The sequence below is a fragment of the Anopheles marshallii genome, chromosome 2 (assembly GCF_943734725.1).
Source record: "Anopheles marshallii chromosome 2, idAnoMarsDA_429_01, whole genome shotgun sequence".
NCBI lineage: Eukaryota > Metazoa > Arthropoda > Insecta > Diptera > Culicidae > Anopheles > Anopheles marshallii.
The window spans coordinates 18,952,373-18,975,726 of record NC_071326.1 but is presented as its reverse complement, the minus strand read 5'-3'; the positions used below and the strand labels follow the sequence as shown (position 1 = coordinate 18,975,726).

The 23,354-nt window shown below is 47.1% G+C and overlaps 2 protein-coding genes across 2 annotated transcripts; one reads left to right on the top strand and one right to left on the bottom strand.

The window, feature by feature from the left end:
- Window positions 1–7,780: 7,780 nt before the first annotated feature.
- On the top strand, window positions 7,781–13,233 carry LOC128715759 (protein neuralized). Its single transcript, XM_053810676.1, has 3 exons — window positions 7,781–7,940; window positions 11,165–12,909; window positions 12,982–13,233. The coding sequence occupies exons 1-3, from the start codon at window positions 7,781–7,783 to the stop codon at window positions 13,231–13,233; spliced, it is 2,157 nt and encodes a 718-aa protein (XP_053666651.1).
- Window positions 13,234–19,939: 6,706 nt separating this feature from the next.
- Window positions 19,940–23,064, bottom strand: LOC128706919 (Kv channel-interacting protein 1). The gene is made up of 5 exons (XM_053801862.1): window positions 22,909–23,064; window positions 22,223–22,292; window positions 22,072–22,142; window positions 20,134–20,328; window positions 19,940–20,065 (listed from the first exon to the last, which is right to left on the bottom strand). Exons 1-5 carry the CDS (start codon window positions 23,062–23,064, stop codon window positions 19,940–19,942), a joined length of 618 nt encoding a protein of 205 aa, XP_053657837.1.
- Window positions 23,065–23,354: the final 290 nt, after the last annotated feature.

The following is a 23,354-nucleotide window of genomic DNA, read 5'->3' as shown; positions in this document are numbered from 1 at the left end:
TGGGTTTCGCTTTTGCAGGTTTGATCATCATGTGCTCTTCCGTGATGTACCGTTTTCTCTGGGTGATCACGACGAAACTTGATTCGTTCGTTCTGAATCGAGACGAAACCTGCAACGACTGGTATCTTATCCCGCACCCCGCGGAACTCATTCATGATGGTGGCGTGGATCGTGGCGGGTGAATCATCGCGCATAGGTTAGGTCACGTTTGGCGTCCGGAGAGCCAAGAGTTGTCCAAACGAAGCACCATCAGGGAAAGAGAGAGACTACCTAGAGCGAGTTTGGAACGAAGATGTGTTGATCGTATTGTTCAACGATCGCCATTCCATTCATGGGGATGAAATTTTCCTTGAGTCGCTGCTGTGACATTCAATGTGAAGCGTCTTGAAATCTAATGCGATTTAATGCAAAACTTAATTATTGACACCTTCATGCTAGACGGAAAGGTACGGTGAAAGGTGTATGAATAAACTAGCCAAATCAATTTTAAATTCCAGTAAAGCCAAACATCACACCAACCAATCTTGAAATCGTTAATAATTGATTGGCATTCTCGAATTAACGTCGTGGAGGATTTGTTTTCTCTCTCTCTTTCTCTCTCTCTGTTGGACTATGGACGCAGAAACTTTGGACGATCCGATGCGCATTTCTGCGATTTACCCTTTTATTGGTGTATTTGTTTCGCGCGTTAGTCGCGCTGTTTATTACTGTGCACAACATTTTGCTCTGGTAAAGATCTGGTTCCAAAAGGCCGTTTGGACGTTCGGTTGTGATTGGGGTTGGGATTTAGTTTGGGGATGAAGAAACAAACCAAACCAAACAACAAAAAAAAGCAACATAAAGCAAGGGAAACTGATGAATAGTCTCGTGAATAAAGCGCATTACAAATGCGCGCTGCCTTTGGAGGTGAGTTGCTAAACGAAAGAGAGAGAGAGAGAGGGAGTGAGTATGTATGCGAGGATCCCCAGCTCACCGCTGGATGATGATCGCGAGTGAAACAGATGATCGTGGGCGCGTCATCTCCATTCATCGCACCACGACGGACAGGGCAGGCGCGTAAAACAACATTAAAACATTCGTCGAAACGGTATTTAGAGATGGTCGATTGAATAATGATCGAGCCGCGAGAGCGGGCCCAGATGAATGAAGGATGAGATGGGCAGGGGAAACATTCAACAAACGGGGCGGCAGACAATGCTCTGGTGGGTGGTACGGAGCTAGCGTCCGCAAACATAACCCACGGCAAACGATCCGGGGGGAGCACGACATTTAGCGGTCGTATGAAAATTGTGGTATTGATGCGAAGGAGAAGAACAAACCCATGCCCCCGTCGACGAGTACCGCACGGACAACCGTGTGGTTTTGTGAATGTCGTTGGAGTCTAACTCCTTCGGAGCAGCTTTGTGCGGCGTTGAACCCCCGGCGTACTTGCCTGCGGGTGGAGAGTTATGTGTCCATCGACCACCACCCCCACCTTTAGGTGTAAAGAAAAGGGGGGAATATTTTTACCATCCCCGCTACTGGGGCACAGGATGCCTTGTGCACTCTGTGTCTCCACAATGGTCTTCCCTTTTACTGGAATGGTGTGGACTATCGGTCCACGATTCGATGGGCTGTCGTGGGTTTGCCATGGCATTCCTGTCGTTGAATGGAATTCCGGAACGTACGTGACGTTCGTTCCAGGAAGAGCCCGTGATGATGGGTCATTCACGGTCCGCAAAGGCAAGACAGTTTGACTTTGTTGTTCCATACTCCAACTCGGTAGGCTGGTTGTGCTCCCCAAACATGTACACGTTTGGTAAGGTTCGCGTGGGAAAGTGGGCTCCAGGTGAAGATGCTACATTTAGGCATCTTCGGCACCCGGTCAACAGACACACCTGGGTTTGCGCGTCGGAAGTGTCAATTCCTGCGCGCACAGGGTGCTTAGACATTGGATCTAGCATGGAAGCTATAAAAATGCCCCAAACGTAGCCACCAGTTGTGATGCTATCGTACGAGAGCGTGAAAGAGAAGTGCGAAGTTTTGAGCGATGATCGACCTGCCCCCCGGTTGGGGTGTCACTTTTACCGCCATCTAAAGGCCGTCTAATTTCTCTCAAATCACCCTTTTCCAACACCACCATTAATAAAACTAAAATCTACACAGTCAGATAGAAATTTACTCACACACACCCACACGAAGACGAGCGTGGATCAAATGTCTTTCTTGCTTTTGTGGCAAGATGTGACGGGAAAAGTGTTTGGAAATTTATGTAGGCGTACGCAGTAGTTTGCCCCGTTCGGTATGTCACACCTTTACATTTGGCGTGACAGCCGATGCAGTTGGTATGGGAAAATCAATATTTGTTCCCCGGAATAAAAAACCCCGTCTGATTGGAAAGCACTCACGATGCACATGGCGGCAGTACAATAGAGAAAAAATCGTTCCGTTAGCAAAGTTCGGCAGCGGGTGCAACGTTGGGATGCATGTGCCGATGTAGAAATGACATGTAATGATGATACCTTTGCCTTGGAACCTGTGGAAAGGTGTGATTGGTAAGGGAGTTCTACATTTAAACAGGGTTAAATATGGGGGCTTGTCACATACTTTGTCATGTATATGATCATTTAGCGCCTCATCAGCATAATCGTGACTAGCACTCTCTGATAGTTGAAGTGATCTTTGAAAGCTATCCCAGCAGTTAATTTGTAAAATAAACTGGTTTTCTTTTTCAGTTGCACGATGACGATATTTAACATTTGGTAGTCCTGTGGAGTTTAAAACACCACGAATCGTATCTCGGGTGGGTCAACTCCCTGGAGTAAGAGTTCCTTAACGAGACATCTTCCAAAGGCAGACGAAATCGGAGTGTCCAATAGGTGACACAACGCATGTTCGTTGAAGAAAACGCTATTCTTGTGGCAGAATTTATTGAAAAAGTGTGTCAACAATAGTGTTTGGAAAATCTGATTCAGAATCTTGAATCTGGATGTATCTGGAATCTGAATCTCTAGTCTAAAGATTCACGAATCCTCAAAGATTTAATTAATCGTTGCGGGTTCATGAAATCTTTGAGGATTAATTAATCTTTGAGGATTCATTAAATCTTTGAAGATGTATGAATCTCTGAGTTATTATTGCGAAATAATAACTCAAAGAATGGTCTAAGCTTAACTGAAACGCATTTATCCATAATTTACCCTGTCGGAAAGTAAATTGCAACATTAATCGCCCGTTATTTTTTTTTTTTATCTAAAATAGAAACCTAACCTAAGCAGACCCGCGGACAGGCAACATAAACAATCCATTCAACCGGGGGTCTCTGTTTTTACTGCTTCCTTTCCGGCGAGAAATAGGTAAAAACTAAACACTCGCTGGACAGTTTGCTCGCGGTTGTTGCTGTCATGGCAAGCAACTTCTCCTGTCCCGAGACACACATTCATCAATCGATGGAATGATGGAGTCAATTTTCCATCATTACCTATGACAAAAAGGTTTCGTTTAAGCTGCGCGAAGCTGTGGCCTCCGTTCAAGTAACGTTGTGTTTTTTTTTTTGTGTGTGCGATTACCACCTTTTGCATCGGTAGAGGACACACGGCGCGGTAGACACCGTTTTAACTTGACGCAATCGTACGAGGTTCTCGCACTCTTCTTAGCGTGGGAAAAATAAGTGCCACAGCGTTCGGAAATGGTTTCGATCGCTTCGAGCTCCCGGCTCGCCGTGGCTAGATGAAGATGTCGCACCGGGCGCTATCGATGGGTGTCTATGGGAACATCTTTCGGGTTCGAGGTTCGTAAAATCTGATCTAAAACCGTATGATCTTGCTGATTGGCGCGCTGCGGGATCACCCGCCGACTCGGAACGGGTAGACAAGATTTATCACATCCCGTTGCATGAGTCACCAAACGGTTCGTTCGAGAAGCTAAACGTTCAGCTCGATCGCGTAGAATCGATCAGATCGATGTGTTTTATCGGAGGGAACACAGAGAACGGTGGAAGGCGGAAGTGGTGCAACGCGTCGAGCAAAACGTAAACAGACGAGATCCATTAGCGTTTATTCCCCCCCAACTCCCTAGCCAGACAGTTACCTGTAAGAAGCAGTAAGAAAGCTGAGGAATCGATTAAATGCCACGTCCGGTTAGCTGAAGTGCTGCAAATCTTGCACTAAGCATCGCAGTTGGTTAGAAGAAAAAAACCCCCCGAGACAAGTCTTCCTGTGTCCGCCCAATATCTAGGTTAGTCCGATCGTGGACGTTCACGCCGGCTGAAGTCACCTTAGACCTTTTTCGCAGCGAGAAAAACCCCCTTCACCATTCGCCATGAAATGAAAGACTTTCTCAGGGTCGAGTTTCCTCCATTTCCTGCACTGGTGGTGTGTACGATGTAGTGCGTTGTGTGTGTGTGTTTGTGTATGGAGTTGTTTTGTTTTTCCTCCAGATCATCTTCCGCACATCAGTGCACATCACGCACTGGGATTTGCTCGGCTCTTTCTGTGTTGGGTTTCTTTTTTAACACACATCCCGTCTAAACCAGAGTTTAGTGTACGCGCGAGGTTAGTCGGACCCTGGGAAACTGTTGCTCCAATGGGCCACGGAAAACGACTCAATTTTTTTTTGGGGAAAGATCTAAGAAAGAGCTCACCTCCCGCGAGCCGACACGCAAGGGGTAAGTTGATGTCTACTGCTACCAGCCGACTAGGTGGTCACGAAACTCGGTTCACCTTATGGGAGAAACATGAAAAATACATGATCTGGAGATGTTCACACGGCTTTTTGAACCGAAATAGCAACGAGAGACACAGACCAACAAAAAAAGCAGGCGATCCCTCCGTCAGTGGTCAAGCGTTGGTAGGTGCGTGGCGGTACCATCTACTCTCGGACACTCACCGTACGGCTAGGGTCGTTGGTTAAGTGAACTATCAAGGGTCTTGGACGCAAACAGTGAGAAGAGTGCGGTTTAGTGACGGTATGTTACGGCACGGCGCGCAGCACAGACGTGAGAAAAGCGAAAGATTCTTGTAGAGGAAACTGATACACTGAAGATTACATCGTTCCCCGCGGAGTTCCTCAGCGCGCTGCCGACGGAGATGAATCAGACGTTAGGATTGTTAATGCGTTGAATGGGTTTTTTGGGATATCAAATTTGTTGGGTGGTCTACGCAGGTCCACCGGTTGACGGGACGTGAAGACCCTTGGAATGAAATTTGTAACAGCTACGATAACGCTATCGGAGCAATTCTCTGCTGACTCCCAGTGAGCAGTCGTCTAATGTGCATCTTCAGCAATCAATTAAAACAGGAAAAGGTCAAGCTTGCTCCCCCTCGTCCCCTTGGAAGCTCATCATCATGCAACAAATGCACTAGCGAGTTCTAGAAATTCTGCATCGTTACCGTTAGCAGCGGCGGCTCGCATTGCTGTTCACGGCCGCCAAACAAAAGATGCTAACCCAATCGTGGGAACTTACCAGCAGAAGCAAAAGATCATCGAAAGCGATGGAGAAAGAAAGCTCGCACGTGAGAAAGGTGGCTGTTTGCTGCGGGGGGAGAGGGGGGGGGGACCTGGCGTTGAACCAGGAACAGTTCCAGGTTTGAAGGTTCGATCACGATCGCGTCAGTGGGGCAAGTCTCGGTGCGAACGGGCAGAGAGAGAGCACGAACCTCGAACATGCTATGAAAAGGAATGGCAGTGGTGGTGGGTGGTGTTTTGGCGTTTCGCTGTTTAGAATGAGTAACTAGCAAAAGGCCAGACCTTATTACCACCTTCGCCTCTTCTTCTGCCATGGTGATGGAGGTGCCTTGCCCCTCCGTGGGAGACGGTTGTCTAACGAGGGAATCCCCAAACCCCAAACGTACCGATGGCCGGGCGTGAGACGGGATCATAGAGGTATTCTAGACCAGCACTGTAGGCACTGTAGGGAAAGAAAAGACATAAAACAATTTTAGAAAGACACTAAACCGAACTGTTTTTTTTTTTTTTTGGAGGAGGGAATGGGATGCAAGAGATCTCCTACGATACACGTACCACCGCACCTTCGACCGTGCAGACAGTAAGGAAAAAAAAGGTAAGCACACACGCAGCGAGCATAATGAAAGCGAGCAGATGGAACGCCGCGTTGTGTGCCTGTGTCGGCGCGACTGTGTGCAGGGGTAACGGGGAAGAAGGGACACTGAAGGGGGTGAAGGGCTGCAAACAACCCCCGAAGCGCATCGGTTGCGCTGTGCGTGCATGCAGGTCGACTGTTTTATGTTGCGCGAGTGCGAAAGAGGAGCGCGCTCGGGGTGGGTAAAAAGAGATGGAAATAGCCGGGTGCGATGTTTCCGACTCACCACCGAGCAGCAGTTTGGAGAAGCTTTCAAGGGAAGATCTCAGCAAATGTGCATAGAACCGGGTGAAACAGAGCGAGACATAAGACAGGCGAGAGCGAGAGAGAGAAAACCTTAGCGAGAGAAAATAAGCAATAGAAGCGAAAGGGAGAGGGAAAGAAAAAGAGAGAGAGAGAGATGTTTCGCGTGAGGCCGGCGAGTCGACATACGCAAGTCGTGCTCATCGGGCCAGTCACTTCATCTCACACCGTTCTCCGGTACGGTCATCTTTCGTGTGTCTCGTGGGCCCGTACACCCAATCCGTCCTTCGATTTCGCTTCGAAATCAGCAATCACAGTTGGTGTACGAACGGAAAGTGCATTAAGTTTGATTGATAAAAGCAAACTAAAAACCGGCCAGCTTCCTTTCGAAAGATACTGTACGATCCGTTTCGAAAAAAAAGATCAACAGTAAAAAGGTGTGTGCGTGTGTGTGTATGTGGAAGACAAAAACAAAGCCTAAACAACTTAACTTCACCGTCAGTTTTACCTGGTTGGGTGCTTTTTTTTTTTGTTCGTGTTGTGTGCGCTCTCTCTCTCTCTCTCTCTCGCGCGATCGCGATCGTAGTGATCGGAGAGCCCAGCCCCAGTACACGCGCGCAGCACATAACATTGTGCGGTGGGCGAAAACGGAGAAGGGGTGTGTGTGTGTGTGTGCACGCGTATCGGTGTTGCGACGCGGAGTTTGAAACCGTGGGAAAAATCAGTGACGATCGCGAAATTCCGGTCCCCGTGAGGAGCCGGGTTAAACGCGCGCACACGAGTGCGAGCGAGCCCACGGTGTGCTGCCGTTGGTCGAAAAAGGGTTGCGGAGGGACGGGAAGCATAACTAACGGACGCGCAAGCGAGACAGCGCAGCCGCCGCGGACGGGGAAGAAGCCAAAGTTTGCGTTCTTCGCGCGATCGCCAATTTCGCATTTTCGCGAACTCCTCCATCTCCGCACCACAGCCGCCAATAATTCCCGCGCGCCAAGTGGTGGTGAGCCACCCTCCAAAAATTTAGGCCTCTCTGTGGATGGTGCTCGGTGGGCTTTGGTTTTGTGAGCTTTGTTTTTACGGGCGCGCAGCAGTGTGCGTAGTGTTGGTGGAGCGTCCAAAAAAAAAACATAAATAAAATAAAAAATCACAAGAACGAACCAAACAAAAAAAACACAAACGACTTTCGCACAGAGAACGGAAACGGGTGAAAGTTTTGCGTGTGTGTGTGTGTGTGCCTGTGTTGGAGAAGTTTACACGTGAGGGATCGCATTACTATGCGCGCACGATCTGCATAATTGACATTGTTTGGTTACCGGTTTTGGGGAGCAGGAACAAACAAAAACCTACCGCGAAGAACGATACGTTTGCGCGTTCGGAGGTGTTCCGGTAAGGTAACGTTCCGCCAAGTTAGTACCGCGCTGTGTGCCGCCTCGCCAAGGGGTGGACAATATAGGCCTCTATATGGGTGTGCTGAACGTGACCAGTTCCGGTGCCGCAATCGTCGAGTGCCAGCAACACCCGCAGCAGCAGCAGCAACAGAGCAAGAAAAACGACACAATCTTCTCACCCATCAAGAACAAGATGAAGGTGTTGAAGAAGATCAAGAAACGGATGGGACTAGGTTAGTAGCAGTACGCGATCGTGACTTTTCTAGTAGTTTTGGAAGAGAGCAGAGTGTTCGCTTTGCAGGATAGTCACACCAAAAAACCAAAAACGGCCGTTAGAAACGGGTTCCCTTTCATCCCCTTGTAAGCGGGGTAGTATTTTTCGGTACACTCTGGATCTAAAACACACACACAAGACGGCAGCTGCACCATTTTTCCAACCCCTGCAAGCGCTAGCGACGCGTAACCGTTTTGTAACGAACTTTTTCGTTCGTTCGCTTCTTCTCCCTCGTTGAAATAACCGCACGAACCGTTCCCTATTTTCGAGGTTGCGTTCACAGTCGAGAGGACACAAATGCACTCGCCGGGAGGGAAGTGTGGAAAAACAACCTAACCAGGGGGAAATGCGTCGACCATCGCTGCGGGGTAGTACAACATCTAATGGGTATGGACGCGTTCGTGCTTGTTAAAATTATGATGATGGGTAGTGTGGCGTAACCGGGCACAACCGGTGCCCACCCCACAATAACTACCGGGTGGCAGAGGCCCTTCTTTCCGGTGGTCAGCTTTTTTTTCGGGTTGGCTGATCCTGGTGCAAGAACCATCTCCATATTCCACTTGGTTGGGCACGAAACAAATAAAACTCGACCTACCGTAACCAGCGTGCCGCGGGGTAGTGGTAGTGGAGCTATTCTTCCTGGAAAGTTGGCAGCCATACCGATCATCAGACGGCTGCGCGTGTGTCTGATCTTTCAACCGTGATTCCTACGAGAACCTCCCCCTCCTCCTTTTCGATTTGTATCCGACGCCTGATGTCCCCCCCCCCACCCCCCAACAGGGCAAATAATCAAAACCACCGGACAGTAATTAATTCCCGACCCTTTCGTCCGTCTTTTTCCTTCTCCACCGGGCGCTGCCGATAGTGCGGATGTGTGGCATTACAACCATTTTCATTACTTCACTTAACGTGCCTTCTTTGGGCTCCACACCCGTTGTACACGAATGCCGGCGTCAACTGTCGTCGTGGTCGCAGCTTTTTTTTTCCATTTTGCGGCGCCAGGTGTGTGTGTGTTTGCCGCCATGTTGTTGGTCGATCATTTCTTTCACTTTGTGATGCGTTTACGCTAGCGATCACTCGTGTACCGTTCAATTATTATTCCGTCTCCAAGGAAGTTGACGGTGGTCCACATCCACAAGGGGCAAGTACGGCGCGCGCGTCTGCCGTCGGCCTTGTCGCGACGTTAGATTTATGCGCCCTCGGTGCGGTACACGATTATCATTTGGCCTAACGGGGAAGGAAGGGGGAAGGGTGGCATGAAATAATGAAGGAAAACCGGGAACTCTCCCTCTTTCTCTCACGTCCCCTTTTTGCATCACAATATACGTCACACGTTGAGCAAAAGAATTGCATCGCAGCATTTCCCGTCCCGACGCCATTAGGATGCCTTTTTTCTGTCTCACACCGGGGACTTGGTCTTGGGTACACTTCTTATGGGACTACACTGTTCGCTTCGCACCAGCAAACCCCAGACAGCTGTTCCTTCTCGTTCCCGGGGTTTTGTTTCCCTTCCTCACTGCCGTGTGTGTGAGACGAATCGTGTCGGCCCACCCCGAAACGTGAGACGAATCGGATGTTTCCACAGTTCTTCTCTCCTATCCATACCGTAGCGAAGAAATAGAAATACGTGTGTGTGAGAGAGGACAAGAATCCTTGCCGTTTTTTTGTTTTGTCCCAACCGCATCCTTAAGCCGTTTTTGGGCCATCTGGCCATTTTCTCGTGCCCGATTTCCTTCGGGGATTGTTGTGTACGGCGCGAGGAGATGGAAAAACGCATCAAGCGGCAAATAATCCGTGGGTGGGTGGACATTGCGAGGGTGGTTTTTCTGATAAGGTTCGTGTCCCCCTGTTGGACGCGCAGTTTATTTCACGCCAGATGTGCCGTTTTCCAAGCGGTTATAATTAAAAGTAAATCCTCTTGGAGTTTACTTTATTATTGCGGGCTGGAAGAGGCACAGGGGGGTGTACATTTGCAACGAAATAGAGAAGGAACGCATTGGGAAGGACTATATCCTTGCGCTTAATGCGTTTCTGTCACCGGGAATGAGTGCCACCGAGGATGCGGGAAGGCCTGTGGAGGTAAAGTAGAAATGCGGAATAAAGGACCAAAAAGCGATAATAAGGGAGGTGTTCCAGAGCAGCTGCTGGTTAGAGGAAGCGGCGTACCAGAAAGCATCGGAAAGAGAGAGAAAAAAAACGGGAACGGAAGGAAACTCTCAAGACATCTCATGTACGTACCGAGTGGAGAGCGCGAAGCGAGTGCCAGTTCGGCTTCCGTTGATCGACATCGTTTTAATTGATCATCACCGGGTACGTCGAAGGGCACGGCCAGGGGGACCGCCTCGAGCCCAATCGGTACGACAATCGGTGCCCGGAATGTTTTTTTTTTTTTTCGTTGCGTGGCATATATAAGAAGTGAGGCGCAGAGGCGAAAGCGGTTGAATTTTGAAGTGCACTCAAGTGCACCAATTTGTTGTCCGCCGAAGAAGATGAAAAGGGGTTAATCATCATCATCTGTGTGTACCACCTCCGTTACGTTATAACACCGCACACAAGCGAAACGCACGGGAATAACCGGATGTCGCCTGTTTGGGGCGGGCGGGGACCGCACAATGTTGTCGCGCGCGCACCGTGTTCACCGTCGTAGCGAAGCAAGGGGCATGGGGGAATGGGACGCCACTCGGCAGCACGCGGCAACATACCGAAGCATCAAGCCAAACGTTTAGCAGCTCTCCGGATCGGAAGTCCCATTTCCGATGATGCATTTTGATGTATGTGTGTGTGTGTGCGTGTTCTTCTTCGTACTCTTTGTGCTCGTTTGCAACCTTTTCTTTTCATCCGTACTTCGTTCCACATTGCTGTTTCTTTTTCGTTAATTTGGTGGCGTTTTTATGTCGGGACGTTCCATTTTCTTTACCATTTAATGGACATCCGGTTCCGGTAGCGGTAGCGCACCGGAAAGCGTGGTAAACCTCCGGGACCGTCCCACACCTGCCGGTGTGTGGGATTTGTTCCATTCTTTTCGGGGTCTTCGATGGGGGAATTGAGGAACAGATTTAGCGTACGAGCAGCTTACGCGTCATACAGTTATTTTTAAAAACGAATATCCCAGGTGCACGACATCTCATCTTCTGTAGCGCATTTTGACTGATCGATTTGTTTTTTTTTTCCCTTTCGTTGCAGCAACGAGAAGTGCATCGTCCTGTCCCGGTCCAAACAATCTGCCCCCGCTACAGTTCCACACCGTGCACGGTGACAATATACGCATCTCGCGCGAAGGTACCGTCGCCAAGCGGTACGAATCGTTCTGCAAGGGCATCACCTTCAGTGCGCGGCCGGTGCGCGTGAACGAGCGCGTATGCGTCAAGTTTCTCGACATCTCGAACAACTGGAGCGGCGTGATCCGGTTCGGGTTTACCTGCAACGATCCGTCGTCACTGCGCGGCAACCTGCCCAAGTACGCCTGCCCGGACCTGACGAACAAACCCGGCTTTTGGGCGAAAGCGCTGAACGAACGGTACTGCTACCGGGGCAATGTGCTGTTCTACTACGTTACGCCGTCCGGCGATGTGCACTTCGGCATCAACGGCGAGGAGAAGGGTGTGTTCATTACGGATGTGGACGCACGTGGTCCGCTGTGGGCCGTAATCGATGTGTACGGCAACTCGACCGCGATCGAGTTTCTCGACTCGCGCATCTACATGTTCCAGGCCCAGCAGCAGCAGCAGCAGCAGCAGCATCAACACCAACAGCAACACCATGGTGCGCATCCGCACGCGCAAAGCCAAACGCGTCGTCCGACTGAACCGGAGATCGGTATGCCGCAGATGGAATCGCTCAGCATTAACCAGCACAACCATCAGCTGATGGAGGAACGGCCGGTAACGTGCGGTGCGCTCAGTCCGTCGACCTCTGTCAGGTACCACAGCCCAGCGCCGGGATTGCTACATTTGCCGTTCCATCCGGTGCGTGGACGTAACATAAAGTTTTCGGCCGACCGGTTTGTCGCTACCCGTACGGATACGGAGTTCTGCCAGGGGTATGTGTTCTCGCCGCGACCGGTAAAGATCGGCGAACGGATAATCATTCAGATCCTCAAGACGGACCCGATCTTTGTGGGGTCACTGGCGCTAGGACTGACGTCGTGCGATCCGGCCAGTCTGCAACTGAACGACCTACCGGACGATTCCGACATGCTGCTGGATCGGCCTGAATATTGGGTGGTGAGCAAGGACGTTGCGTCGACGCTGGTGCGAGACGATGAGCTGTGCGTTAAGATCACCGTGAACGGCGAGGTACAGATTAGCAAGAACGGTGGCGCCCCATCGGTCATCATGCACATCGACCAGTCGCTCCAGCTGTGGGCCTTCCTCGATGTGTACGGTTCCACGCAAAGCGTGCGGATGTTTACGCTCCCACTTCCCCCGGTGCCTTCGTCGTGCGCCACCAACCTCTACATGGCCCGGTCACATTCATCGCTGGCCGCCGCCGCCGCCACTAGTCAATCGGTGCGCAGCCTGCACCAGGAGCAGCAGATGATGGCCGAATCGGCCACCATGGCGACCGGCAGCTGTCGGACGCTTGCCGGTGGTTCGTCCACTAGTGCACTGGTACAGCAGGCGACGGCTGCAACCACCACCGCGTCCGTGCGCCCCGACATGATCCAGATCAATCCGGGCGGTACGGTGCTGGTCGTCAATCTGCCACCGGCCGATGTTCTCACCCAGCAGCAGCAACAACAGTCGTCCCAGTCGCAAGCGCAGGCCACCATTGTGACGCGCGGTATGACCACCTCCGCCTCGACACTGTCCGTCCCGCTGTCGACCCTTTCGCTTTCGTCCCATACCGGCTCGACGGGCACGGCCAGCGAGCTGATGGCCAACACCAACAGCAACAACTACACTGCTAGCAATTCCGCCTACCCTGAGGTAAGTCTCACCGTACGTAACCTTTGCATCGCTGACCAGTTTCACTAACGGATTCTCGTTTCTTCATTACAGTCACTGTCAAGCTACAACAACGCTGCCAACTACTCGACCGCAGCGCTGGCCGCAAACGGTATCTACAGCTCCACGAACTGTGTCGATTGCACGATCTGTTTCGAGAAGCCGATCGATTCGGTGCTGTACATGTGCGGCCATATGTGCATGTGCTACGACTGTGCGATCAAGCAGTGGCGTGGCATCGGCGGTGGACACTGCCCACTGTGCCGGGCCGTCATCCGAGACGTTATCCGCACGTACAAGTCGTAGGCGCCAAACCAACGGCAAAATGGTGCGGTCGACTGAGCGGGTGGTGGTGAGACGGGGCTTAGCCAAAGAAAATGTGGATCGTGTGGATCGACGGACGGTCCTGGGTACAACACACCAAACAAATGTGATTAAGCAGGCAGTGCGTAACAGTTGTGATCTGGAAGGAACGTTGGAGACGTCGGGGAGGGAAGGAAGTTCCAATTGTTGTTGTTGTTGTCGTTGTTTGTTTGTTGATGAAAGTAACACAGTGGGAAAACTAGGTCCATCGTCATTGTTGCATCAAACCGGTGGTCGTCCGATACAGAAACGCGAATGTGCAGCTGCTTACGCAACCGTCGCCTATGGGACAGGTTGAGGATATAAATTAACACTGATAGCTTGTCGGTTGAAGGATAAACTATTGAGTAGTCAAAATTTATAGTAACAAACCCATACAAAAACCACACATAGGAGTGTGGTTTTTTTTTTTGTTTGGCAATGAAGTTAGGCTTTTTCCTAGGTTGCAGCAGCAAACACGCGCAAACAGCGTTTTTTAGGACGGAAATCGGAACGGAACGGTGTGGCGAAGCGAAGTGTGATGGAAATGGTAGCCAAAAAAAAAAGATAAACCAACAACACAAATGGAATACGCTGTAGAAAGCATGGTTTTCCCAATCAGCAACACAATTGACTAGTATGTAAGAAAACCCACGGTCGGTCGGAAAGTGTGGGTGGAGCAAAACATTGAAAATTGAATTGATAGCGAGCGAAAAACCAAAAGCTAAACCACTGGAACCGCGGAATAGGACCGCGGAATGCATTTACACAAAGCAGTAGTAGCAGTAGTAGTAGTAGGGGTAACACCGTGCTCTCACTGAAGTGGGGGCGTCAGAGTTATACGCCAGTCAATAATCGAACGAGGCCAGTTACTTGCTTTGAGGGCGTTTATTTTATACCCACATAATCTAGTTTACTAAATTGTCAATTCGACACACATAACCCCCCTGACAGTAGTGGCGCAAAAAATAACTTATGAAAAGAAATGGTCACTACAGAGACAGAGAGCGAGGGAGTGAGCAGGATGAGAGAAACATGTTTGCCAAAAATGAAGAACAAAAAAGAAATCAAACGTTACTTCCAAAAAAAAAAAAAACACGGATGCGCGTCGCTTCGTATATAGAATAACTATTATCGAAAATGTTAGTCGCTCGATAGGGAACTAGGTACTATTACAGAACAGACAGGAATGCAGGTTCGTTTTAATGTTACGAAGAAGTTGTTTCGTTTGCGTATGTCTCACGTCTCTCTCGTCAAGTTTTCATTACCTCGTGTACAGTGTATGATAGTGTCGAAAGGGAGTTTTTGGTTTTTTTAAAGCATAATTAATGTTTTCCACAATACTTAAAGGCGGTAAGGAAAAGGGAATGTTAGAGCGGCTCCGAATGCACTCGCGATGGCGCTTCGTCCGATTTACTGCTAGTTGCAAATTACAAAAACGCACCGAACGCATCGGTCCATTAATTTATGTTCTAGTCAAATAGTCAAAGCAATGGCATTCGGATTACATGGGAAAAAACAGTAATATTAATAGTACGAAATGAATTGATGGAAAAGAACGATTAAAACATGGAACTATGTCAAACAGCAATCACATGGTTTTGTTGTGTTCGTTACGCGCCGCGTAGCTATTAGTTTCTCTTGGATTATACCCCCGCTCCCGGATACATGTGTGCGCCAGGCAATCAAAAGGTGAGGTAATAGTTTGCTTTTCGTTCCGCTGAAGGATCGAGCTGGAATTGAGCGTAATGGCTAATACAGTAGTGTGTAGTTTGCGGCAAGTAATCGAAAACAGACAAAATGGACGCTTGGTCAGTCAGTAGTCAGGTGCCGGAGCAGCTATCGTTTGTATATTAGCTAATTGCTGCTAGTGCGTGTGAAGTAAAGTCTCTAAAGATAATTTATTGTTACATAGGTTGCGAAGAAAGGGATGATTTTTGTACACTTGTTTTTCTATGTTTTTTTTTATTTCCCTTCTTTTGGATGAAAGTGTTACTTTTATTAAAGCATTTGCAAATCAATATGAACAAACCCAAACCTTCAATATATGAAATACAAAAGTAATTTAAAACTGAAGTTCATGTATGCTGTTTGTAGTAATATCACCTTACCAGCGGTTGGATCATGCAACGACATTCGGATATATGCGATCGAAATAATGGCTTTAAGGCATTTGTTTTCAATTGCCGTAAACACTTATTGATAACCAGTTTCATTTATTTAAACAGCGGTGCGCTAGAATGATTCCTTGCTCACAATGTACAATGTATGTCTTATGTTTCGGGGGAGAAGAACGTTAAGAAAACGTAAACGGTAAATGCGGATGACCTGGCAAATGTTGAATAGTGTGGTGTGTCGGTGTAGTATATACGCTGGACAGAGCCACCTAATGGGCGGCTAAGCGACCTGGTATAGCGTGTTGCTTTGGGATGGGCTTTTAGTAACTGAACGCTTCTCACTGCACACTGTACAGCCATTGCGACCAACAAAACAAAGAAATGGTATGTCAAACTTTGGGGTTTAAAGTTGTTCACTCTGTCTTCGTATGTTTACCTTCTTCGGTTCGTTTCCCCCAACGATGGTTTTCGTACCATACAAGCTTGGAACCGTAGGTGGTTCCCACTGCCGGCTAGTTTTATCTCAACAAAGTTGTTAGTTTCATATTTCATAGTTTGCATCTTAATTACACTACCGATCATTAGTTAAATTGTTTAACGCGTTACTAGTGCTGCTTTCCATTTTCTTTTCTGCCTATGTATATATGTATATATATCTTCATTTTGTTACTTTATATATATATATATATAAGTTCGTCTTTCCGGACGTCTGTTAATCGGTCATCACTATGCGTCTTCACACCTCGCGATCGTTACCACACTGTGCTAAACGATCGAGATGGAAGTAGCCCTAGTTGCTAATACTTTGGTGGGAGAGAATATTCTTTTTTTCTGTACCTTTCGTTTCCCGTTATCATCCTCTTCTAAACTCCCGTGCTGCTATCCCTGCTGCCTAACTGCCCGATGCGATCGGTTCGTTTGTTTCCGCAGCAGCCCTGCTCCATCACGCTCTCTTTACACGCTACTTTATACACAGGTACATTTAAAAACAGATTTCAATACGATCTTACAGCAAGAGTGGGTATTTGTTGGAACGATCAGACTTCTCCGCTCTGTGCACCGGGGTTCTGTTTTTGCTTCTGCATGCTTTTGCCGCTGCAAAAGGCTGCAGCAGTGCGCGTGTGATTCTTAACAAATGGGTGCCGTAAAACAACCGTATGCAAATGGTGTGTGAATTGAGTGAGCAAGTTAAAATGTAAGTACGGTGACAACACGATCGTTGAGTAGAGGCAGAACCCACCATTACGATGGGCGGTGCTGCCGGTTTCGGTAATTGACAGAATGATTTCGTTTTTTGTAGTGTTGTAGTGTTCGATTTGCTGAGCAACAACATCCATTCAAGGGATCTCTCTCTCTCTCTTGGACAAAACAATACTGGACTGAAAAATGATCTCCATTACGAGATGATGAATGTAGAGGGGATTAGAGAAAACGCATCACCAACATTACCCAATTCAGTACAATGTATAACAGTTTCAAGATTACGCTAGAAAAATAGAGCTCATTTGAGGTGTTGGTTATACAGGCAATACTGGCTTCGTTTTTTTATGGATTTTTCCGTTTTCATGCATGTTGGCATGACATTTGGCGTAACTGAAGCGATCATTGACCGTGTTGATTGTGTTGGATTTCGTACGCGGGTTTATTTTTAATTTGATTATATATATTTCGTAACAGAATGGGGTGGGTTAGTAGTATAAATTTCGACACTGATTGTTAATTGCTTTCCCGAAGAGAACTGTGGTGTACAGGTGAGATGTACACCTAGTACAAACAGTAGTTGTTATATGTGATAAAAACATGAAAAAGAAGGATAGTTTTGTAAGCTGCAACCAACAAATTCTTATTCAAACAGATTTTGTCATACCGATTGCATACACTCTGGCGGTTTGTAGCGCTATCGTTCAATTAAGCATACAAAACCGCCTAAAAGTATGCAATTCATTCTTTTGTTTGAGTTATAGCCAATCTGTCCTTTGAGATGTAAATACATAGCTTCGTATTTGACGAGATGAATGATCTAGCGATATAAGAGGACTGAAAAAAAAACAACAAAACAATGGAGGAACTCTCTCAGTGCGGTATGATTTACTTGTGCGTCGTTCAAGATGTAAAAAGGGGGGGGAGAATGGTAGCTTCTTTGTTGCTTTGTTCCGATAAACTGTAGACACTTATGCAGCTCTATGTATTTATAGTTGTGTTTTTTTTGTTTGTTTGTTGTTGTTGTAACGTTTAAATATTAATCCACCGTCAAACGGTGGGCAAGCAATCGTGGAGTGAAACGTGTTCAACTACCTGTTATAAACAGCATGGCGATACGTTCGCATCGCTACCGGTAGGATACCATCATGGCGTGGCATTGAAATGTTCGTTTTTTTTGTTTTTGTCTTTAAAACAGCTTCACCTATATTATGCTAGAGTTGTTTGCCTAATGATGCCCTGTTTCTAATAGCAGAACGACCTGTACGATAGTATAGAAGCGGCAGATCAAACGCATGCAACACTTGTTCTACGCCCGAGAATGTCTCAGCTACGCTAAGGAACACTGTCATACAATGCGCACACTTCGAATATCATTTTCCCACAAAAAACAAAAACCGTGTGAATAGCTGTTCCGCAACGCGGTACACACGCGAAAACCGAAGACAATACATCCATACAAGAGACACTGACAAAACGGATAGGAGATTCTCAAACGTCACCACGTGCTTCCGGTGACGCGTGTGCCAAGTATGGAATGGCGGGGGGAATAGATCGAGATTGATGTGTGTTTCGAGTGGTTTTCCGAACAACTCTTTGTCCGTTTATCGCTTCACAATTTGGCTGTTTTTTTTTTGTTTGTTTTGTTTTGCATTTTCACTCACCATCATCTTAAGCTAATTGATTTTAAAATTGCTAATTTAAAATATTTCCATCCTTCCATTCCACATTGCTATTTTTGATGCTATACCGTTTCAATCGTAAATTTCGCACCCTTATTCGTTCCGCACTAGTCTACTTATGTTCGTACTGGCCTGGGTTATCCCTATGGGTTTTTTTGTTACTTATTGGTAGTATTTGGTGTTTTGTTAGTTACCTTTCTTACAATGGTTTAATGCGTATTTTGTTTAGTGTGCAGCACACCCAACACCAACGGTTGGGTCTGCCAATGCCAAATTGTTTTTTTTTTTTGCAAACACATTGCACCTATAGAGCAAGAACACCACACAGAAAACATAGGAATGGGATGGTAATACTGGTTAGTAGTTGGTTAGTAAACAGGGGCGTTCGTGCAATTCTGTACATGGCTAGTTTCGTTGCGAACAGGGCAAACCTTCAACACCTTCCTTTATTCTTCTGCTCATTTTAACAAGTACTCTCCGATAGCTGCCTACGTAATCAAATTAAATGTTAATGCAAAGGTCGCGAACCTTGCAGGTTTTGCTACATTCGTGAGCTGATGAGGGCGTTCTGGTCTTGCACAACGTATGTTTAATGGTCTTTACGCATGATGTTCAAATGAAGTTTGATTTATTTTTTTACGAAGTCCCTACGTTTCTCTGCTACTGCCCGTAAACTACCTGTAAACGATTGTCTATTGTCAACTAAGCTGTTTTTTTTCTCTCTGTGTATCCACACCTCCGAGATCTGTTGAAGGTGAATGTGCGTTCATATCCCGCATGATGAAAGAATGAGATTCGTTTACGATAAAAGTTCTTACATTCTACACTGGAGACAGTGGCTACAACTAGAGATGGTATGTCGGTTTGATTTTTCCAAAATGTCTGCCTATGCCCAAGCTTGTTGCGATCTAGCTGTATGGTTGTGGCTCTGCTCTGCTATCTCAATCTCTACTGTTATTATTGTAAACCAACCGCGATCGGAACGTTGCAGGAAACGATCGTACACTGCAAAATCCCCTGCTGATCCTTCTCAGCGGTGCAAGAACCAATAACCCAAACGCGATTTGCTTGTACAAACTATATAAAAAAACCCATGTTTATTACAAACATTTGCGCCCGATCATCCTGCGAGTGGCCTGCTGGCCTCGGCATGATCGACGGTTAGTTCGGCGACCTTACCGGCCGTCTCGTATTAGTATCTTATCAACATAACGTTATTGCTTTCGTAGATGTACTGGAACGTGATATGGACCGGAGCAATATGGTGGCAAGCCGTCCGGATGCAAACTGGACGGGCCCTCGTCTATCGCCTCCATCTTCGGGAGGTTTCTTGGAATCGAATGCAAGCATTGGAAGAATTGGATTATTTACACGCCCTACACCGGCACGGTTGCACGGCACGAGGGCGCAAGATCGCGTGTTCCTGCTAGTTGTTGATGGGTTTTAGATTTTTTGTTTAACGTTTAAGAACAAACTTAACCACTCTACACTATGAGCATAATCCGTCCACACGGTAGTTGTCCGAGGGCACTGATCCATGCCGGGTGTGTTTGTCATTTACACCACGGCACCTTAGATCAGGTCCTCCTGCCTGCCTTAGAGATGGATCAACGCAAACCGGTCTAGATCGGGTTTGCGCAATCCCGCGTAGACACTTTCGACCGACGGTCATCAAAGACAATCGAACATTTGCAGCGACTTGGTGACGACGTCATCCTTCAGACATGCCTCCAGGAATTCCTCGATCGTGATGATACCGTCCTGGTTAAGGTCTAGCTTTGCAAATACACGATCAACCTGCAAATATAGGTAAAGATAGGTTAGATATTGTGTTAAATCCGAACCAACACCAGGTCCCAGATTACCTGTTCTCGTGCCTTCCGGTCATCGTCTGGTTGATGCGGTCGTCGTCCCATTAGTTCGTGTACGGCCGAGACAATTTCTCCGAGTTCTCCGCGGCTGATGCAACCGTCCCCGTTGATATCGTATAATCGGAATGTCCATCGTAGTCGCTCGTAAACGGAACCACGCAGTAGGGTAGAGAGAGTGACTAGAAGATCCTGCAAATCAAATGGAATTAGATTAAAATAATATACGCAACTCGTACGACAGAATAGGCGTGAAATTTTCTAAACCATAACATTAAATCACACAAAAACCCCTAATTTATGCAATACTCATTCCAACATTGCTTTGTTTGTATCGTTTTTTTGTAAATCTTGGGGATGAACTTAACATATTGTGACCATTATAAATTCTATCATATTTCAACTGATATTTCAAAACATTATCAATTTTAAGTAATTGCTACACGTGACGGTTCACCGCATAACGCTCGCGGTAGATTGGACGCCTGAAAGTATGCAATTCTTTTTTTGTCTCGAAGGATTCTAAACGGGAGCCAGAAAAACTGCAATTATCTCCAAATTTTCCGTAAATTAACCGTAAATCGTGGAAAGGGGTGGCTGAAAACCCTAACGATATGTTAAGATAACACCAAGTACTTAATTTAGTATAACACTTAACTAAGAACAAGCATAACTTCAGGCGTTTCCAATGCAGAGAAAATGCTTGTATTTATTCGTGACAAAAATTATCAAAATTATTCGTACACTATTCCAATAACTATAATCGAATCACAAAACAAATGGCGTGTAGTAAACAACCATTTGCCAATCAAAATATTCGTTCCTAATAAATTGCAACGATTGCATAATCATAACATTCCGGTTCCGGCAAGTGCTTTTGCGGTACACAAATTGCAATTAAGCATGCAAACGTGATGACCGGCCCTTTCAACTAGCGCTATTGTATTCATTAATATTCGCACGGGAAGCGTTGGCGCTTCCAACCGTCACGGAAGTGACTTAAGTGGCGTTAATGATATTCAGTCGCAAATAAATAATAAAACTCAGCGATAAAAGTGAGAAGCAAGCAAACAGCCGACAATCGTAAGGAAGCATAAACAAACAAGGCCCCGAGAACGGGGGCCAAAGGCACAAAACAATCCCGGGCAGCGAGTTTTAGGAGACCGCAACCAGGGGTAGAAAACTAATTACGTTCATAATTATGGGGCGGGAAAACTAGCAACGGGTGTTCTCTCTCTCTATCTTTCTCTTTCTCTCTCTTTAGACTTCCCATCTCATGCATCTCTACTCCCGCAGCAATTACTCTCCTCTACGCTTCTGTTGGGACGTTGCTGGCTTGTGATAGTTGGTAAGAATCTGCGCGAAGGACGAAGCTAATTCCCAATGGGCTCCTTAGTGCCATCGCTTCATCGGCCGAGTGCCGGTGTACGATGAGCAACAATAATTTAATTTTCAAACCCTTCCCATCGGCTCGGCATGTGGGCCTGGCCGAAAACTGAACGTGCGGCTGAGCGTACGGCTGAATAATTAATTGGTGTTAATAGCCGAGTCACTTAAATCGAACTTTACGCTTCATCCGGTACGGTGCGGCACGGTTGTACTGGGTACGGTGTGACGGTGGCACGCACTTCCGGATCAAAGTGACGCGTCGACAGCCGGCATGGGTTCGTTCGTTCGACAAACGACAACAAGCCCCGTTTTGGGGGTTTGCGTGTTTGGGCGCAATTTTGCGGCCAGCAACCATCGGAGCTCATCTTTCGAACCGGGGCCATGTTGCGAGCGTGTGCCCGAAAGCGCATCCGTAGTTGCCGTTGCGTGTGGCAAAGGATTTGCCCGATACCGGCGGATTTGTTGTCGACGATAGATTTCGGGGCGTGAGAAAGTTTTGCCGTACACACATTAACGCTAACGATACACGTTTGCGGTGCCACTTACCCGGAAGGTAATCGATCCGTTGCAGTTGACATCGAACGCTTTGAACACATAGTGCGCGTAAAGGCTGGAATCTGAAACGGGTCGAGGTAGGTGGATGGTAGAAGATGAAATGTTTGAGTATGAATTATGAAGTAAAGCAAACATCACTTACTTCCATGGGGGAAGAATTTTGCATAGATATCCTTGAAGCTGTCCTCGTGCACAACCCCATCAGGACATTCCTACACGAAGATATTAGATTTATTCTTTAGTAAAAATACACTTATGAAGTATAAGCACGCAGAGGCAATTTTAAACATGTTGTAATCAAATTTTCATTTAAAAAAACACTCTTATTAGTACGTTGTTTTTAAATGCTTAAATACTATGAAAATTCTATAAACAGTAAAGAATTAGATGTGAAGAATTTGATTTCACATCAGAATTTTGAGAATATTTATTTTTTATTTCATGATTGCTAAACTTTAGCGCCTGAAAGTATGCAATTTAAGAATTTTTAAAGTCGTTCCTGTTAGCAACCGAATGATCCTCGAAGGATGAAAATGTATATAAATTGCCTACTTTCAGGCGTAGCTGTCAAGGTAAGTAGTACGCGTTATTTTAAGAATACTAACAGCGCTTTGTAATGAATCGATTGGCAGTTTCAATGTGTAAAGAATACGTATTCCCCTAATAACACTGTATTATATCAGTTCTTCTCAGCCATATGCTCGTTTATGTAGATATTTAAAAAAAATGGTCTGCACACCAACGACCTTCAACAAAGAAACAGGACACCGTCCGCCCATTCCCAATTATAGGTAATCTGTGAGAGGGACACCCTATTTTTCCACTTACCGTTTTGAAGCCCCTGTACATGACCCGTATCTCCTGGCGAGTGAACTTTGTCAACCGGCAGAGATCCTCGAGCGCGACAGGTATTGGTTTCGGTGCCCGTGTAGGCTCTAGCTCGTACACCACCTCCTCGATCGGACTGTCCGGTGGGGTGGCCATCCTTTCATTGACCCTAAACGGGACAACCGCACGAGCGAAGCTTCCGGTGTCGCTTCCGGTTCCGGCTGGTTCTTAGCGGTGCGCTGGTAGAGTTGTGAAAAACTGGTCAGCCACTTTTGCACCGTTCGGCTTCGTCATGTAGGTACGTTGACCGCCGTACAACAGGGCAACCAGCAGCACAGGCTGTGGTGTGCTGGAATTAACTTTTGCTCGATGTGAATTTACAGCTCACTTCCGACTGTGGAAGGTTGGAGCAAACCGGAACACTTGAACACTTGATGGGGGAAAAA

Coding starts and splice junctions, on each gene's coding strand:
- LOC128715759 (XM_053810676.1), top strand. CDS start 7,781: ATGGGTGTGCTGAACGTGACCAGTTCCGGTGCCGCAATCGTCGAGTGC. Junction 7,941..11,164: donor CAAGAAACGGATGGGACTAG/GTTAGTAGCAGT, acceptor CTTTCGTTGCAG/CAACGAGAAGTGCATCGTCC. Junction 12,910..12,981: donor GCAATTCCGCCTACCCTGAG/GTAAGTCTCACC, acceptor TCTTCATTACAG/TCACTGTCAAGCTACAACAA.
- LOC128706919 (XM_053801862.1), bottom strand. CDS start 23,064: ATGGCCACCCCACCGGACAGTCCGATCGAGGAGGTGGTGTACGAGCTA. Junction 22,143..22,222: donor AAAATTCTTCCCCCATGGAA/GTAAGTGATGTT, acceptor GACCCGTTTCAG/ATTCCAGCCTTTACGCGCAC. Junction 20,066..20,133: donor ACCGGAAGGCACGAGAACAG/GTAATCTGGGAC, acceptor CTATATTTGCAG/GTTGATCGTGTATTTGCAAA.